The 20,799-nt window shown below is 35.4% G+C and overlaps 1 protein-coding gene across 1 annotated transcript; it reads right to left on the bottom strand.

Annotated features, from left to right (window-relative positions):
• Positions 1-6,943: 6,943 nt before the first annotated feature.
• LOC121408438 (tripartite motif-containing protein 2-like) lies at positions 6,944-16,174 on the bottom strand. The gene is made up of 2 exons (XM_041599912.1): positions 16,069-16,174; positions 6,944-8,866 (listed from the first exon to the last, which is right to left on the bottom strand). The coding sequence occupies exon 2, from the start codon at positions 8,854-8,856 to the stop codon at positions 7,024-7,026; it is 1,833 nt and encodes a 610-aa protein (XP_041455846.1). The 5' UTR covers positions 8,857-8,866; positions 16,069-16,174; the 3' UTR covers positions 6,944-7,023.
• Positions 16,175-20,799: the final 4,625 nt, after the last annotated feature.

Below are 20,799 nucleotides of genomic sequence, written 5' to 3'. Positions count from 1 at the left end.
ATACTTATCGCGACCTTTATTATGTATCTTTAAAGAATTAGACTTGTGTTTCTGACTACGCAGATAACATGTACACATGTAGTGTGCAAGGTATATCTAGATTTTATTAAAAGATGGGAGAGGGAAAAGGGACAAAGTGAAAGAGAGAGAGAGGGCAGAGGAAAGACAACTAGTAGGAATAATTGATAACTAGGAATGTTAAGTAAATGATTTAATGTCACAAATGCATATCTAAATTTATTTTGAGTAATCAAATTTTCAGGTGCATAACTAACTTTAATTTTTTTAAAGAAAATTTTCTTTACAGATTAATTTCCAGAAAGTGATAAAAACATTTTAAAGATAAATGCAGTACTCTAAAACACTCGTTTTTAGTTACATATAAAGCAGCAAAAGAATTCATTCACCTATGCAGTATTGTTTTCACTAAATAAATGTAGCATCGTAAACAACATGGCAAACAAATTTTCAATTTTGAGAGTTCAATAACAATTATATACATTTATATTTTGCATTCTCTTTTCATGTTAGTATAAGGTTTATTGTTGATTATATTCAAGTAATGTGATTTGGCAAAAAACAGCCATATATATGAAAGCAGAGACAAGAGAGAGTTATCTACTAAAGATGATGAATTAATTTGGTCTTTCACACAAGTCAAGATTCTACAATGTTCATGTACATGTATATGCAAGGACATATGTGAAAATAATAAATCAAAGTTCAATGAATCCTTCATCTTCCAACTATTTTAAGGCCCAGGCCGATGATAACATGAATTGAATGGACTCAATTGAGCAAGCAAGTCACTGAACATTTACTTTAAAACCTGATGAAAAATAAGGAAGTTGACAGAATTTGAAATTTCATCTCTATTATTTATGTGTGTCAAGTCATGATGCAGCAAGTAATCTGATTTTCTCACTTTCTTTTTTAAACATGAATTGTTAATTATTTCATTGCTTATAAGAGTATAAACTATGTCTTATCTCCCAAAACAAGTTACCTCAATCACCAATATGGTTCTTATACATCACATTTGATCATTAATCATTCGTTTTTGTTATTTCTACGAGCAGAAACAAAAATAATAATCTTGTAAATTTTCATAATAAAAAAGGTAGGGTGGCATTGTCAGCTCACTTTATATTCATATTAATGATGACGTTCATAACTGTTTCACCAACTGTTTTTCATTTCATTTCGGGTTTTTGAGGAAATCCTATTTAACATAGATAGGTGTACTCTTTTACTTCAGATCATATATTTTTCAGTCTGCATGGAGAACTCATATATAGTCCTTAAAAGGCATGTCTAATAACTCTACAAGATTAAGTATTTGCTTTAATATGAGAATATGATGTTTCAAGTCAATTGAACACATGATCTATTTCCTTCTTTTTCATTGTACACCTTTTCTTCTACCAAAACAAACCGACTACAAACAAGAAAATAAACATTATATAAACAATGTGTTTCTTGCACATCACATTTGATCAGTAATCAATCTTATGTTAAATATTATACAGACAGAAACTAAAATGAATATTACAATTTTTCATAATAAAATACAAAAAAGTATAAGGTGATTGTCAGCTCACTCAATCCATATCCATGCACTGTTTCGCAAATATAGGGATAAAATGCATAATGAAAATTTTGAAAAGCCATAATTTTGTTATTTCATTTCTGATTTTGATAAAATTCTATTGTCTTTCATAATGTACATACTATTTTAAGTGTGGAGAATGCATAGTCCACTTATGTAACTATATGCAGGCAACTGGAAGATCAAATATTTGTGTTTTTAATATGAGTATAACTGCTACAAGTAAATTAATACATGATACAATTTCTTCTTTTTCATTGTACATCTTTTCTCTGACAAGTACAAATCGAAAGAAATCAACTGAAATTTACAAAATACAAATATATACAAACTGAATGATTTAAGCATAAAACCCCTGGAAAACGTCTAGGAGCAAGATACTAGATAACAAAATACAAAATATAGGAAGGACAAAGAGAAGGGTAGGGTGGCAATCAAGTAACTCCCCTAGAACATGTTTAGAGAAACATGTGTTGTGAATATTTTGCTCGAAAAAGTGTCGCTGCTGCTCCAAAATATTGGCGTCAAATGATTATCTCTCCCGGTCCCGGAAGCGCGTTTCCGTTTTACACCCTGGCGAAGGCATTTTCCGGAAAAGTAGCCAAAAAGCGACTAGTGAAGAGTCTACGTCTACGTTTGTTTACATTATCAGCTGGGCGCGCGATCCAAAGTCCGCACCGAAGTTATCCGCAGAACATACTGTAAATGCAGCTGAGCTTATACTTTCCTAGTCCAGATTGGACCTTGTTGTTTGGAAGTGCCCTTTCCCAAAAGCTAACATAGAGGGCACATGTCTCCCAATCTCTAATCAGCGCCAATCCACTCATCTTCGCTCCCCACCAAGCGGTGGACTAATACTTTCCAGGTTCAATACGAATGTTTGCCTTGATCATTTGCCTTGCCGATTTGCTGATGTCTGTCTTTCTCTCTATCTGTCTATATATCTATCTCTCAAATTCTATGTAACTGCAGTATCTATCTATCTAATAATCTTCTCTCTCTCTCTCATTCTTTATCTAACATCTATCTATCTCAAATTCTCTCTCTCTCTATCTATCCATCCATCTGTCTGTCTTTCTCTATTTCTCTCTCTCTCTACCTACCTATGTAACTACAGTATCTATCTGTTAATTTGTCGCTCTTCTCTCTTATTCTTGATCTATCTGACATCTATCTTTCTCTCTATCCATCTATCTATCCATCTGTCTGTCTTTCTCTATTTCTCTCTATTTATCTATTTTTTAACTAGAGTATCTATCTGTTAATTTGTTAATAATCTTCTCTGTCTCTCTCTTTCTTTAATTATTTATTTAATATCTCTCTCTCTCTCTCTCTCTATCTATCTATCTATCCATCTGTCTGTCTTTCTCTTATTCTCTCTATCTATCTATTTTTTTAACTTATCTATCTGTTAATTTGTTAATATTCTTTGTCTCTCTCCCTCTTAATCTAACATCTATCTATCTCTCATCTATCTATCTCTCATCTATCTATCTCTATCTATCCATCTGTCTGTCTTTCTCTATTTCTCTCTATCTATATATCTATCTATATCTATCTGTTAATTTGTCTATCTATCTGTCTCTCATATTCTCTATCCTTCTCTAGCATCTGTCTGTCTTTTTTTTTCTCTCTCTCTTTGTCCGTCCATATTTCTATCTACAACATCTCTCTCCCTCTATCTATCTATCCTTCTCTCTCTCTTTCTCTCTCTCCCCCTCTCCGTCTATACAGTGCGTCCCAGAATAAACGAAACCGAGATTTAGCAATCATTTATCATAACTTTATCATAAATAGAATAGACAAATGACCTACCAATTTAAAGCTTAGAATCTCCTCTTTCATCTGATATTACTTAGGTTATTTCTTATTCACGCATGAGTGAGCAAAAACAATTTGAAGAAAGGATACCAAAAACTCATTTGGCGGGGGGTATCTGGGTTTCAAAAAGAAAACCACATTTCTGAAAAGTTAAATATCTGCTCTTTAATTTGGTACCTAAATTACAGAAAATGGTCAAGAAATAAAAAAGTTCTGTTCATTTGAAATAAGGCTTGTATTTCCATAATTTCATGAGATAACGTGTTTTCACCGGTTTCCCACAGAAGCTTTCGCATGGTGAACAAAAGATTTAATGCATGGCTGATCGTCAACAAAACGGAGTGTTGAGTGAGTTTGAAAGCCAGCCTGGAGAACCTCTTCATTTTATGAAATTATTGAAATTTAAGCCTTATTTCAAATGACCAGAACTTTGTTATTTCTTGACCATTTTCTGTAATTTAGGTATCAAATTAAAGAGCAGATATTAAACTTTTCAAAAATGTGGTTTTCTTTTTGAAACCCAGATACCCCCCGCCAAATGAATTTTTGATATCCTTTCTTCAAATTGTATTTGCTCACTCATGCGTGAATGGGAAATAATGTAAGTAATATCAGATGAAAGAGGAGATTCTAAGCTTTAAATTGATAGGTCATTTGTCTATTTTATTTATGATTAAGTTATGATAAATGATAGCTAAATCTCGGTTTCGTTTTTTCTGGGACGCACTGTATATCGACCTCTCTGTCTCTCCCCCTCTCTCTATTTATCTATCTATCCATCGCTATCCATCTCTCTCTCTCTCCTCTCTCCCTCTCTCTCCCTCTCTCTATTTGTATCTATCTATCTTGTCTCTGTCTATTTATCAGTCTTCTATATCTATCTTTCGGCAGCTTCTAAGTGTATCAATCCATCAAACTTCAATTTGTCTTTCCATTATAAGTATCTGTTTATTTTGATTTTGTCTGTCATTCTATTCATTTAGTTAATAATTTATTTTAGAAAAAAAAACTATCATAAACAACGCGACTGCAAAAGCATGTTCGGATTTCACTCCTGACTGCCGCTCTCATGTCTGTACATGAAGTGCCGAGGAACTCTGTGCTCTGATCAGTAACTGTGCAAATTGCATGCGGTGGTGGACTTAGTCTGCAGGCACAGACCCTCATTGGAACTTTGATCAACAAGTGTGCCTCCACGCAAAGACTAGCACATAGAAAACTAGAGCCTTCAGTACACAAGGCATGAGTAGGCTGCACATTCAGACCCTTATTTCGAGTGAAGGGTTTGCCCAGCAGACTATGGTGGACTCGCCTGTGTCGCACGCCGCATGCAACCAGCGACGTGTGTAGACTCTTCACTAGTCGCTTTTTTGCTACTTTTCCGGAAAATGCCTTCGCCAGGGTGTAAAACGGAAACGCGCGTCCCGGAAAGCGGGGGTGCTGAAGCGCCCTCAATATTTTCCTTGGGGGTGCTGCGTGTATTGTTCTTCATAGGCAGCAGCCCCTGAAATTCTGGAAGGTGTGACAAAATGGAGAAATGTAATCACCTACATTTTGTAAAGAAACTTAAAGAAACTTCTTTTTCGCTTGCCAAATTTAAATCAGCACCCCCAGTCAAACAAGTGGAGCGCCTCTGGCAGTCTGACCTGCATCACACGATTTAATATAGCAGCAGTGCTGACTTTGAAAACTACTATCAAATAATCATTCACAACGAACACCATTCATATAATGATACAATACTACATTCATTGACAATAAATGACATCTGACCTTGATCGTGCGGCCTAAGACTTATCAGTAATACTTGATTACCCCTATATCCACATTTCATAAACTATATCTATAAACTTTGAAAGTTATTACAACAATCTAGTAATTACCTTCAAAATGGCCAAAGTTCAATGACCTTAAATGACCTTTGACTTTGGCCATGTGACCTGAAACTCGCATGGGATGTTCAGTGATACTTGATTACTCTTATGTACAAGTTTTTGAACTAGATCCATACACTTACAGGGTTATGATGGTAATTCAACAGATACCCCCAACATGGCCAAAGTTCGTTGACCCTAAATTACCTTTGACCTTCATCATGTGACCTGAAACTCGGGTTGGTTGTTCAGTAATACTTGATTACCCTTATGTCTAAGTTTCATGAACTGGGTTTATATATTTTTGAAGTTATGATGGCATTTCAAAAACTTAACCTCAGGTTAAGATTTTGATGTTGATTCCCCCAACATGGTCAAAGTTCATTGACCCAAAATGACCTTTGACCTTAGTCATGTAGCCTGGTAGGATGTTCAGTAATACTTGATTAACCCATGGACCATGATTAACCTCATGGCCAAGTTACATGAACGAGGTCCATATACTTTTAAGTTGTGCTGTCATTTCAAAAACTTAACAGTCGGTTAAGATTTGGTGTTGACGCCACCACCGCCGCCGCCGTCGGAAAAGCGGCGCCTATAGTCTCACTCTGCTTCGCAGGTGAGACAAAAAAATCGTTTCCTGGGCCCTGCCCTATCCTTTTTTTATCATCATTATTAATTTTACGGTTGTCGATCCATATCACATGTGCTCATTCGCGATCGAACTAGCAAACCATTATCCCCATTCCTCAATGTATTTTTTTATTTATCAGTGTATCAATCGGCTGATGCCTGTTCATTTTTCTCAGTTGTTTGATACAAATCAGCATTTATATACAATACACGCTCCTCTTAATGTACATTTGCTAAGACGCTGGACGCGTTAATATCAACATAATATTCGTTTTATAGGTCCTAAAAGGGAACAATTGATCTAAAGACATCAGAAATTCACCATCTATGAATTACTTTACGTTCATTCACAAGGCCCTGGGAAGCGGGTGCTGGGGATGGATCTCCATTTTGTAGTGAAACCCCTTTTATTTTGTTTATTTTATTTTATTTTGGTTTTTCAAATTTACTTCAGCACCCCTGTTAAAAAGTCATTCCCAGGGCCCTGTTATCTGTATTCAGAATTGTTTAAATCATCCATTAATTGTTATATTTTCCTAAATGTTTCTTTATATTCTAAGCAATCCTGTTAACCATACTGTACATGGTTAATATCTAAAATGTCACCGTTAATCATTTAAGGGTTCTTCAATCTTTTACATTAATTTGTTTTTGCATTTGAAATTTAACATATTGGCACGAATGTAGCTATACGATTTTATCAATTTAGAATTCATTTATTGTATTTTTTATTGATTCATTTTATTTATAACATTTTCCACAAATCAGTCAGATAAATTCAATTTGATCGGGATTGGATAAGAAAATACCGAGACATCTGAAAACAGATTGTGATTGAATAATGTCTTGGACTACTTTTAACCATTACGTCAAAGTTTATATCCACATTCTATTCACCTCTGATCAGCTTAATAGGTAGCATCGTAAAATAAAGTCATGGCGAAAGTGCCGGTTACTGATAATTTTTATTTTTTCTAGGAAAGTTGAAGAATTCTATTAAGAAATTGATGTCATCTAGAAAGTCAATTTTAATGCTGTATACAATGTTATCATACGACGTATTTCTTGCGGTTTCATCCACGATTTTTATGTGATCATAATATAGAGGTTATCAGGAGTGCAGAAGGCGATCTCTCCTGATCGGTACTGCTTGAGAACATACCAAAGTCTCTCAGGCTTCTCAATCTTGTGCTCATCAATGAGGTTATGGATGTGATTCAGCTCGTCATCGTACTCATCGATGCTCACCAAACCTTCATCGTACTTCACCGAGGCTATCAGGATTGCATTGCTTTGAGACACTGCAGCGTACAGGAAAGTTTTACTTGCTTTGGTTAATGTATGTTTTACATCACCTTCTTTGTCTATCAATCGTACTGTTTCACCTGTACTAATGATTAGTGAATCATTGTAGGAAGTGATTTGCCAAGGCACATATCCGTGGCATGGTATCTCCTTGATTGCCTTCCCACCTGCTGATGAGAACACCAGGATCTTCTCAGGTTTCCTGTAGCTAACATATATCAGATCATCACTATCAACAGTGAGTTCAGAAACTCCACCTTCATTTTTATTCAGAGTCTCAAACATCACATCCAACTTCATGAACTCTGGTGTGTACAGTGCTAAAGTGTTTGATTTATCCATTACAACACATCGACCATCAGAGAGGAAACCTAATGCAAAAATCTTAACATCCTTGAGGACTGTCTGCTGGAGACGACCATCAAAAGAGAAGATGTTCACGCCACCTGGATTACATCCTACTGCCATCCTACCATTTGGTGTGTTTATCATGGCATTCATGCTATCTTTAGTAGGCAAAGCTATGCTCTTTACAACTACATTAACAATTTTACCGAGACCTAACCCGTCCTTTCCAACATTTCTCTCAAAAATTGAACTTTTCGCCTTCCCGCATGTTTTATTCGGCTGCTCATAATCAGGATTTTCCTGATTTAAGGCCTCTTGTAGGTCTTCACATAAAGTGTCATACACAGCCAAAGTATCCATGTCTACTGGTGCATTTCTCCTATTGGTTACCATCTCAGCAATGGTCGTCAACTGATTGATGCGCTGCCGAGCTGATGTCTTCATTTCTTCAAGGGCTTTCTCTGCTCTTTTAGTCTTTTCCTTGACTTCACCAAGAAGGATTTCTCTCTTCTCTGTCAACTGCCGAACTGCTTCATCATATGCTTTGTTGATGTCATCTGTGCAAAGCTTCGTAGCATTATCCACACACTTCTTCTGTTCATCGATGAGATCGATGTAATTCTGAAAGCAAGATTGTTTCTTCTCCACCTTGGATTTAAGCTCGTCGATGGTCTTCGTGTGATGACTTTCATAAGCAGCTGACTCGATGACCTGGTGTCCTTGATCCTTATGTTCCATAACAGCACACCTGAAGCATGTGAATCTCTTACAATTAGAACAGAAACATTCTTCATCTTCTTTCGGATGTTTCCTGCATTTCCGGTATCTACGTATTGACACCTTTCCTGATGAGATCTCACTCATGGCTATGATCTCATGATCGACAAAGTTTTTCCACTGAGAGTGCATATTGTGGCAAGTAGTACATAGATAGTTGCCACAGTCTTGGCAGTAGACAACAGCTTTGTGCTTATCCTCGGAATCACAATTCGTGCAAATTTGATGGTGATTTTTCACGTCCTCTATAAGATTCCTGAAAGCTAGGCTTGCCGGTAGTTGGCCGACATCCTGATTTGGGACCTGGGTATCGGCTCTGCAGACAGGGCATCGGATCATCTGATCATCACCACGGGATTCCAAGAGCTTTTCCAGACAGACCTTGCAGTAGGTGTGGCAACATGACAGGATCTTGGGATCAGTGAAGGTAGTCAGACATACAGGACACTCCAGACTCTGAGCAATCGTGTCTTTTAATTCCTCAGCCATGACCTGAACTCTACATAATCACAAAACAAAATATAAACAAATTAATTCATGAGAAGGGAAAACAATGACCTTCTTTCCTCTCTGGAGCGTACCTCACGATTTGGAAAAGAACAGAAGAAGGGTATGACAGTATACATTTCTTGATTTATTCATTCTTTAGAAGGAAATTAGAATTGGTATAGTGTCGAAAATCTGTTCATCTGGTGGTCGATTGGATCGAGGTCGATCCATACTTCGGATGCTTCGGGTAAAACATAGGATAATGAAATAGGAGATAGGCATAATGCATGTGATAAAAGCATGTAAATATTTAGTATTAGTAAAATCACAATAAAGTAGGGAATTCTTTGGATACGGTAGATTATTAATAAATTGATTCATAAATGAATTAGGGGGCTTTGGGACAGCATTGTTACATTACTTGTATAATGTTGTTTATCTCAATCAATGATTTATGCTAATTGTTATCAATACATTGTAACATTGGATATTTTTTTGAAATAAAATTAGCTTACAATTATTGATCAATTGGCACTTCAAATAAAACATAGTTTACAATGTAACAGTTACCAATTCCATCTTATGCTTATGTTAAATTTATCTATTTATGTATTAATTTATTTATTCATCTTATCTATTCAGATTCAGATTCAGATTTTATTTCCAACAGAAATAGCAAATATACAAATCATTTTCATACATTTTAACAAATATTTACAATACATTAATGATAACATATAAAAAAAATACAAAATATTTTATAGAAAAAATTATAATACTTTGGAAAGAAAAGTATCTGTGGAAATGGGGGATTCACTCAAAAGCATCGCTTGTATAATGTGAACCCCCCTAAAGGAAGAGAATAGAGGAGAGAGAGAGAGAGAGACGCAATGGTTGCTATTTGCCTACGAAGATTTACAGAATAGATGAAAAAGAACAGGATAACTCACAGAACAAGACAAAACGAAGAAATAATAAAAAGAAAAAAGAAAAAACAAAACAGGACGACAAAAGTAGAATAAACGTAAAATAGAATCAGGACAAATTACGACCGAAAAGAGAGGATAAAACAAAATGATAAAGACAAAAACATAACTTGAAGCCTGAGAGGAGATGATAACAAGCGGGAATTAGTAATGAAGACCTCGGTAGGATTGAAGTAAGAAGTTTTTCAGTTTTCTTTTAAAAGAATGTATGGAAGGGCTGTTTTTTATGTTAATGTCGAGGGAGTTCCAAAATCTAGGACCATCGAACATAAATGTACTCTTTGCCAATAAAGTTCTAAAACGGGGTAAATGAAATTCGTTAGATTGCCTAGTAGGGTAATTATGAAAAGACCGATTAAGAGGAAACATAGAATCAAATACACGTGGAAGTGTGTTTTTGTCAAATTTAAACATAAATTGTCCTAAATGAAATAAGTATAGGTCGCTTATCTTCAGCAATTTGCTATCAAAAAATAGTGGGTCAGTGTGTGAACGAAAAGCTGAATTATGAATAACACGAAGGGACTTCTTTTGCAGTAATAACAGTCTATCTAAAATGGTTTGGTGGGTGCTGCCCCAGGCAAGTATCCCATAATTCAAGTAAGGCAAGATCAGGGAAGAATATAGCATTAAAAGTGATGACGACGAAAAATGATATTTTAGTTTATTGATAATGCCAATATTTCGCGAAATAATCTTACATATACAATCTATGTGGTATTTCCAGGAAAGCTTATTATCAACGGTAACACCGAGAAATTTAATGAATGTGACACTTTCTAAATTAGTGTCATCTAAAACAATGTCCATGGGAAGTGTATCAATGGAATTGCTAAATAGCATATATTTAGTTTTAAGTAGATTAAGAGACAATTTGTTGGATCTTATCCATTGTGTGACTTTTAAAAGTTCATTATTAACAGTATTTACTAAGGTATATGGATTTTTATGGGAATAAAATATATTAGAATCGTCTGCAAAAAGAATGAACGAAAGGATATCAGATGATTTACAAAAGTCATTAATATAAATGATAAATAATAAAGGGCCTAACAGACTGCCTTGCGGGACTCCACAATTAATGTATTGCATGTTGGATGCATGACCATTCAAAGATACAAATTGACGTCTGTCGGACAAGTAGCTTCTGAACCACTCCAAGGCCTTCCCGCGCACACCATAATGAGAAAGTTTATGTAATAAGATATCATGGTTAATGGTGTCGAAGGCCTTGGAGAAGTCCAGAAAAATGCCGACTAAATGTGAGCAATTATCAAAAGCGTGGGCCACTTTATCAACGAAATTCAATAGTGCATGTTCTGTGTTGTGTTTTTCTCTAAATCCAAACTGAAAGTTAGAAAAAATATTGTGAGATTTAAAAAAATCAATTGTTTTGCTATAAACCACTTTTTCTAAAATTTTTGACAAGGATGATAATAAAGAAATTGGGCGATAATTACTGACACTTAACTTGTCACCCTTTTTGTACAATGGAATGACCTTGGCAATTTTCATGAGATCAGGGACTTGACCGGAGGTTAGAGAAAGGTTAAAAATATATGTCAAAGGATCGATAATTTCAGATATTATACCTTTTAAAATAAAGTTATTGACATCATCATAACCAGGACTTTTTTTATTATTCAAATTAGATACAACGTCAGTAATATCTTTTTTGACTACGGGAGTGAAAAATATTGAACTAGAATTAGGTGTACCTAGGTAATCATGAAAGTGTTTTGTTGAAGGGGGGATGTCTCGAGCTAGGTTAGTTCCTATAGATGAAAAATAGTCATTAAAAATATTAGCTATATTTTCAGGATCACCAATAATATCACCGTTAGACCTAATTTCAGTTATATCGGACTTGTTACTGGATAAATTCATGGCTTGTTTAAGAACTTTCCATGTGTTTTGAATGTCGTGTTTATACAGAATTATTTGATCAGTAAAATATCTTTTCTTTGCCAAACGTATTGTTTTAGTTAAATTATTCTTATATGTGGTGTATTTAGTTTTTGCCTGAAGAGTACCTTTAAGTTTGGAATTATAATATAAACTGTTTTTTCTGTTGATTGAACGCAAAAGTGCTTTGGATATCCAAGGAAGTCTCGGTGATTTTTTGTAGTTAGTTTGTTTATCTTTTACTTTTGGAATATGCTTGTCTAATTCACTGTTAAAAATATTAAGAAAGTTATTGAAGCATGTGTTTACATCGTTATTGTTATAAATAGGCGACCAGTCAACAGATTCTAACGAAACACCCAATCTTGCAAGATTCTCGGGAGTAGGTCTCCGCCTTGATGGCTTGGAAGGATTAATACACGAATTTTTAAGGGGAAAATGTGACATAATGGGAAAATGATCTGTCAGATCGGATAGTATTATTTCAGAATCAGGAGACGGCATGATGTTACAAAATATGTTATCAATAAGGGTTGCAGAGCGATCTGCAATGCGAGTGGGTTTTGATATTAATGGCAAATATGAAGAAGTCAAAAATGTTTCAAGAAATTCATGGGCAGTATTGTTGCTGTCATGCTTCAATATATCGATATTAAAATCTCCTAATATAAAAACATCTTTGTTCACCAACAATGGATTTCTAACTAAGTTAGAAAGATAAAGTAAAAAATCATTGTGGTTGGAATTTGGTGGTCTATATATAACACCTACAATTATATTTTTGGAATTTAGGACATTGATTTCGATAAAAAGTGACTCTACATATTCATTCATAGTAGTGATTTCGTCATGAATTTTGTATTCATAATTGTGGGAAACATATAACGCAACACCACCGCCATGTCTATCTTTCCTGTTATTAAAAACGAAATCATATTGATCTAATGCAAATGGAATATTGGATTCATCAGTTAACCAAGTTTCTGTAAGTCCAATAATGGAAAACGAATGTCTAGATGAATTATTGTCTAAAAGCAGTTGGAACTCTTCGAAATGTTTATTTATGCTTCTTATGTTTAAATGTAATAAAGAAAAAATATCTTTGGAGAATTGTTTACTAGTGTTTTTGAATTGAAGTTCAGTGATGTATTCTGATGAAGGATTGCGAATTAAGTCATGATCAGTGTGAAAATCTAGAAGTTCTGATGATGCATTGATGTTGTTTGCTACAAAGTGGTTGTACGCCAAATTAGCCTGAGGGTTGCCATTTGAATTATGTGTATTCAAATTAATGGAGAGGTCATCATTACTCAAGGAATAAAACAGCATATCAGTTAAAGTATTCACGGAAGTACAGTTAGTGTCTCAACATTCACTACTACTTTCGGCATTGAGTTGGTAAAAGAAGAGTAATTAAAATAAAAGGTCCTGTGTGGGAACAAATAAGTAACAGAGATACATAGAAACACGAACACATAAAAACAAATAACGAATTCATAAAAGTTCGAGAGAGGGCAGCATTTAGCAGAAATCTTCGTAGGCAGAGCGGACAAACGCGTCAGAGAGCAAAGATGGTAAACATACATCATTGATAATTACTGGAGAGATGCCCAAAGAAAAAAATCAATATAAGAAATGCAAATGATGAAAAATAACGATAACCCCATACAGGTTGGCAAATAACAAGATTAAGCATATCAATATAAGCAAAATCCATATTGTGGACATGAAAAGAGGCGACAATAATTTTTGCCACGTACAATTGAAAATAGATAAAATTGTTGCTGTTGCTAATTTTGGTAAAGACATGCAAACAGGCAATTTTCTATGAAAAAAAAATATACACCAGAGCAATAAATACATAACAAAGGAGAGTACGCTATACCAGGCCAATCAATACCAATCAGCCAGTCTAAATTTTAAAATTCATGAAAACACAAGAGAAAATTGGCAATGAGCATTTTAAAAGCTTCCATGAAAGCAATGAAAAATACAAGAGCGTCGCTTAGCCAAAGACAAGCTATACTTAAACCGGTCAGGGTCGAACATTCACATTTGAATAAAGCAATCTCAATTGAGTCAAAGTATGTTTAGAGAATGCATTATTATGACATAATCGGGAAAAAGGCGTGTAACAAATGTACGATTAGAAACATGCATCAAAGTATTGAACAATGAATAACAAACAACAAAAAAAAAAAACGGAGATAAAAAAAGTCGAGGAATACCCATACTAACCAGGGTCTGGTATTCACATATGAACAAGGTACTTTCATGCTTATTAGGAATGGCATTGTTGTTCTTTTTTGTAAATGAATGTGGTAAAAGCTTACAAACAAAATTATGCAACGATCGCTTGACCAGAACCAAGCATGCAATTTTCACTACCCATAACAATTGGGATCTGGAGTTCTGGCCAAATGCATGCTTAGAGAAAGTGATCATTGTTGCCATTTTATAAGTGTGAACAACAAAGGCATGCAAACAAGGCAATGTATATCGATAAATAGGCGATGGTACATCAATAATGACATTTTATCAAAACACGCGCGGGAAATCGTTGAAAAGTCATTTCAAGAAAAAATACATTATAACTTAAAGCACTGGATAACATTTTGAGGCGCTCATCCAAAACCGAGCGGAGCCCAAAACCAACCGATACTGCCTTTTACATTCAAACTTTAATTACCCCCAATTATAATGCACTGCTTAAGAATGTGGTTGTTATGAACAGGGTAAATGCATGCAAGCGAAACAATTCGTAAGTTGCAATTATATCCAAAGGGAGAATGCCTGAAAACACGCGGGAAATTGTGAAACACAAAAGCATTTCCCCAAAACATGCGATAAAGCGCGAGATTGATGAAAGGAACATTATATTCCTAAGGACATTGCTCGGCCTTGGTTGACTACCTGAATATAGTCACCAAAACCGAGCAATGCCCATACCAACTGGATTCAGGTGTACATAAACAATTACCTCCATACATTCGTTGAAACAGCCCAAAACATGCAATTAAAATATATTATCGCTCAACCAAACCGAGAAATGACCATACCAGTCAAGATTAGGACTGGTGTTCGCAATATAACATCCTTCAAAACATGTTTTAGAAGAAGCGGTAATTGTCACTTTGAATAAAAGACAATGTAGAGTCATTCGAATAGATCAATCTTATGTATAATTTGGCGATGGCGCTTAAAATACTTTAAACGCGCGGGAAATTGCTTAACAAAAAAAAATCCGAAAGCATGCAATTAAAGCATTATAAAGCATCGTCCAACCAAAACCCAACGATTCCCAAACAGAGTCACGTTTTTAAAACTGAGCTATAATTATCTTTAATGGAGCCCTGAGAATGTCATCATTGTATTTGAGAAAATGAACAAGGTAATGGCATGCAGTCGAAAATACATTCCTATGTCTTGCAATTTAGTGTACATGGGTGTTTGTTTACTGGGTCGAAAATATACTATGAAAACATTGAGCATTTCCGACAAACGTATAACAAAGCATTAAACATGGTTTAGGTGCAACGCCCAACCAAAGCGACCTACGCTATTTCGCCCAGAAAAGACATTCACATTACTATATATACATACATGTTTTGTTTTTTTTTAAAGAGAAACCGAAAATTTGAATATGAACAGGGTAAAGGCATGCAAACATGTATAATTACCAATTCATCACATGCAGGAAAACGCATGGGGGCATGCGTTTATCTATCTATTCATTCATTTACTCATGTCTTATTGCAAACGATAAAAATATAAGGAAAAGGTACAATTTTGTGATTTTCTTTTAAGAATAGATCTGCATACGAAATCCAAGGTAACTGAACCATGTGCATATTGTTTCAAGTTTGGTAAAATTATTCGCCATAACTTGACTTTTCTAGGTAATGGCGGTATTTACTATTTTCATGCTTTTGCTCAATAACGTTGTTAACAAAAACTAGTCTAAATGGCACAAATTTTCCAGTGAAATATATGGTCTCAATACAAAATGTAAAACCTACAAACAATAAATGTAAAGTATAATTTATACCGAGTAATGCTGAAATGTTACAAATTTATTTGGAAAAACCCCAGAACAATACATGTTATAGACAAATGTTGTCCAATTGATTATTCAAAAAGTCCACTAGCAGTTTCATTCCACTTAATATTTTTCACTTCCGGGTTGACAAAAAGTTATTGTATTATAATCATCTTGTAAGGGAATTTCCTCTCCACTATTTCATCTTGCTAATTACTAACAAATTCTCAATGTGTGAAAGATATTCCTACACTTTAAACAATACAAGAATATTTCACTCACCTTTGTCTATATCTGTTAATTCCAGAAGTTAATTTCGTTCTATATAAAGACAAGATTATTGGTCTCAGTCCTTCACCATGTCCACACACAGTTATGCATATCAGAATTATGATCGTGAAAGAATTTTATATGCAGCCTGTTTAAGTCACGGGGAATTTCCACCGACCTTTGTTATATAGTCTGGCCTGTTAGCGTCAAAAATGCCCTACTTGTGGACACGGTGGACAAAAGCATGATTTTTTTTCCCAGAGTTGTTTATGTATAAGAATTAAAAATGGGGTATGCTCTAAAAAATCTGGCTGTAGGAACATAGAAAAAATGGGGGGAAATGTCAGAATTTATGAGTTTAGATTGGTCTGATATATAGACTAGCGCTACTGCAAAACTCAATAGCAATGCATTATTTTGCATAGATTTAGTTCTTGAATTCAGACCCCTTTGAACAGATTTTCTGTTTGTCCTCACATCTCAATGCACCAAATAGCTGAATGCAGATGCTAAACAAGCCGAAGGGTGACGGTGGAGGGGGTTGATGTTGGTGTGTATGTACATATTTTGGTCTTGGGGTAAAGATGTGCAATACATAATTTTTGCATGTGTTGGAAATTGCGTTGCCATGGTAACAGTATGGCAAAAATAAGGTAAAAATCTTGTAGTTAGAACTACTTCCTCTGTTTTCATCCGATTCTCATGAAATTTGGCACACACATTGGTCTTGAGCTGTAGATGTCTAAAACACATATTTGTGTGTCTTTCAGAAATCCTGTTGCCATGGTAACATCATATCATATGGTGAAAATTGGAAAAAATCTTACAATTCAAATTGCTTCATCAGTTTTCAATCAATTCTCATGAAATTTGGCACACACATTGGCTCTGAAGTAAAGATGTAGACAGAAATTTTATGTGTGTTTCAGAAATTGTGTCGCCATGGTAACAACGTATTATATGGCAAAATTTGGGTAAAAACCTTGCAATTTGAACTACCTGATCAGTTTTGAACCAATTCTCATGAAATAATTATGGCTACCACATTTGCCTTGAGGTAAAGGTGTGCAAAAACTTTTTTTCATTTTGTTAGAGAGTGCATGGCCTCGGTAACAACAAATAGCCAAAAAATGAGGGGGGGAACTTATTAATTATGGATCAATCTACTTTTCAGTTTTCAGCCTGTGCTCATAAAAGTTGACACAAATATTCATTTTGGGTAAAGATCCATATTCAGTGTTAAAAGGGAATGCAGCCTTGGTCATAATGTTGTGTGCATGAAAAGGAGAAAAATAAGAATGGTTTTAAAGAAAGTTTTAAAGAAATTGGACAAGCAGAATAAAGTTAGATCCCTAAGGCTGCTAGTATGTAGATTTCAAATTGGCAACTGGGTAAGCAAATTATGACAAGGGGGGGGTGCAAGGACAAGTTTCCCATAAGACTTGTACTTAATTATCAGGATTTTTGGTTTTCTCCTAAATCCATATTCCACTGGGGCCGTAATATAAACCCCGGTAGAATCATGTTTCATGTCCTCATGAAAAAAATATATATTTTGAAGTAAAACTTTTGAAAAATGAAATTTTAGCTAATTGATTATTTTAGTACATGGAAGAGTGGTCCTTGCCTTACATCACTTTATGACATCACATGTGCGACCAATTTGAAGTCTTCATGGATATAGTGATTACCAATATTTACAACTTTTATATATTCACAACTTTCTTATGGTTTGTCCGATATTGTTCAAACTTTGACCTATAAACTTGTCTGATTTTTCCTTTCCCTCTAAAAACAAATGTTTATTTGGGTTGGATTTCCCTTTAACGTCATATAATAGCGCAGTGTATTAATCACCTTCAATTATATTTAGAGGTTCTTTTTTTGGGGGGGCGGAAGAGGTCCTTAAAATCTGACAACATGAAATATAGAAGGTTAAAGGCCATGACCATTAGGAACTTAACACTCTTTAAAAAAAGCACCCCTTCCTTTTTTTATTTCTTTCTTTTTTAGGGGGGAGGTGGCGTTAGAAAATTGCCACATATAGAGTAAAAGGAAATTATTACGACTAGGAACTTACCCCCCCCCCCCAAAAAAAAAGGAGGGGAGAAAAATCCTTTACACTTCAGCGTATTAATTCAAAGCCTAAAACATTCTGCTTTGATAAAAAATCGTTTCCTTTCAGAAATATTTATTTATACAAATTTGTATGCGCGAATGAACCGAGCGAGAGCTCAATCATCATATAATTTATTTTTTTCAAGAACGTTCTTGCATGTTTGTGACAAGACTGTGCTTATTAACCGACATATATAATTCTTCGAGAAATCACTGCTTAGTAGTAATATTGGCACTTTTTGACTCAGAGCACTGTGTGTGATTAATGATTTAGGCATTCTTCTAAGTTCGCTCTATTTCCTTTTGGCACTTTAGCCGTTTCTATCACTGTTATCATCACGCTGTTGATGAAGTCACGTTTCTATTAAGTCCAGAAAATTATAAATGCTAAAACCAGAAAGTTGCATTTTCCATCCATAATCCTTTCTGAAACGTTTTCTTCCAATGGGAGCGAAACGAATGAGTGCTCAGATCATCTCGTATTTCTATATACGAATGTATAAGACTATCAAAAGTAAATGTTGCTGCAATGCACTCAGGATTCAAATAATTTATAGAACACCATCAGAATGTTAGAGAAGTCTTGACATTGCTTGATTTGTTAATGCTAGGAACTGTGAGGACATTTTATCATCTTCCTGAATGACTTTATCACCTTTCATGGTTGATGAACTATCCTGAATTGTTGAATTAGACCTTTGAAATGCATCAAAGATTGAAGAAGACTTGGTGTCAATTTCTTGGTAAATCCAAGAGATTGCAAAGACATTCCAACATCTTCCAGACAAGACTACATTACTGTTCATGAGTGATGACCTAGTCTGAAATGCTGGAAAAGGTCTTTGAAGGCATCGTGATCTGTCACTTCTCTTCAATAGGATCAGACACCTTTGCTTTCTGAAACCAGTGTTTTTATAAAGTGTTTGTTGCAGAAAGAGATACATCACATCTGTGAAGTGGGCTTGTAAGTTCAAGAGAGAAGGAGGCTGAGTCAACCTTTTCTAAGTCGGCTAATAGTGACCATGTAGCCCACAGGAACCACTTATTGGAATAAGAGCATACCATAGACGGCGGAAGCAGGGGGGACGAGGGGGTCCTGCCCCCACCTCCAATTTCTGTTGATAACCTTTTTTTTTGCTTGTCAATTTTGTTTCCTGCGTCGTCCTCTAAATTAAGATGGACCCCCCTAAAATTTATGTGGTCACTCCCCTAAAAGTTTTGTTGATGACCTCTTTTTTTTCGCTTGTCCAATATTTTACATGTGTCCATCCCGAAATTTCAGGTGGACCCCCTCCCCTTAATTTTTGGCTTCCGCCGCCAATGCCACGTCGTAGCCAGAGATGACAATAAATACACAATATGGATTACAGAGGCCATTCACATCCAGGAGAACCAGGCACATCATTCTCAGGACGCACACCAATAATGGGATCCGTCAATTTCGGAAATCCCCTTTAGACCCGAAATGACGTAATGGTTAGAAAAATATTCATAAAAAATCAATGGTACATATCTGAACAATATTTTCATATGGCCATAGAGAGGGATTAGTACTGGATCTGTTCAGTCCCATGAGAGAGCAGTACTTTGTCAATGCTGGATTTTATGGGAACTTAATTAGTTGCCCAAGAAACACTGTTAGCACTGTGACTGCAACCAATTTTGAACGTAGTCTGCGTTTGAGCCCCTCTAGCGCGAAAAAATGCTGAAAAAAAAAAACCTTTTCATATTTTTAGCATTCGAAGAAGATTAGATGAACTACCAAATGATAAAGGCTTGGATGAATGGTGTCATTATTAAGACCTATTTTGGGCGATTTTTTCAAATCTCATTAACACGCGAGTCTATGGTGTGTGCCCATTACGGGACTTTCGAGCTACCGATACTGCCCCATCTACGTCGAGTCAACGTTAGTGTGAAGAAGCCTACTGAAACCACAGAAATACAATACACAATTAGTTAACAATTCGATGACTGAAACGAGTAGGCGAAGGCTCACAGGTAAAAAAAACCCTAATTGATTGTGAAAAGAGGAAAATTTGTTCGAATTGAATTCTACCAATCAGATGAATATCTGTACAGATATCAGCTACGTCTTTTAACTGTAACCAAGTTGTCAAGATTTTGCAAGATAAGAGCTCTGGTTCAGTCTGTTTGGGGTATAGCATATAGCAACGCAGCACTAGCAGATAGCTTCTCACGTAGGCCTTTCTGCAGAGCTGAGTAAGATCATAGATAAAATGCCCCCCCCCCCCCTCTCCATCCAGATGCAAGCAGTCCGATAGTTTTAAAAACTAAATTTTTGTTTTTATATTTTGCATAGGAAGATAACAAGAGACACCTTTAAAGAGGCCATACAACACCTCTCCCAGAGGATAACTCATATTTGAACAGGAGGGATTTTCATCCATTTATGAATATAATGATGATAATAATGATAACAATCCTTGATTCTAGCATCAATCCTAAAATGATTGCTTGGCATTTGCCGCAGGTTATATTTACATCTTAGGCGATGGAGCGTTGTGGCCCAGTGGATAAGTCTTCTGACTTTGAAACAGAGGGTCGTGGGTTCGAATCCCAGCCATGGCGTAATTTCCTTCAGCAAGAAACTTATCCACATTG

This window comes from Lytechinus variegatus, chromosome 2 (assembly GCF_018143015.1).
Source record: "Lytechinus variegatus isolate NC3 chromosome 2, Lvar_3.0, whole genome shotgun sequence".
Taxonomy (NCBI): Eukaryota; Metazoa; Echinodermata; class Echinoidea; order Temnopleuroida; family Toxopneustidae; genus Lytechinus; species Lytechinus variegatus.
The sequence above is the reverse complement of the archived record's forward strand: the minus strand, read 5'-3'. Positions and strand labels throughout refer to the sequence as shown.

Coding starts and splice junctions, on each gene's coding strand:
- LOC121408438 (XM_041599912.1), bottom strand. CDS start 8,856: ATGGCTGAGGAATTAAAAGACACGATTGCTCAGAGTCTGGAGTGTCCT.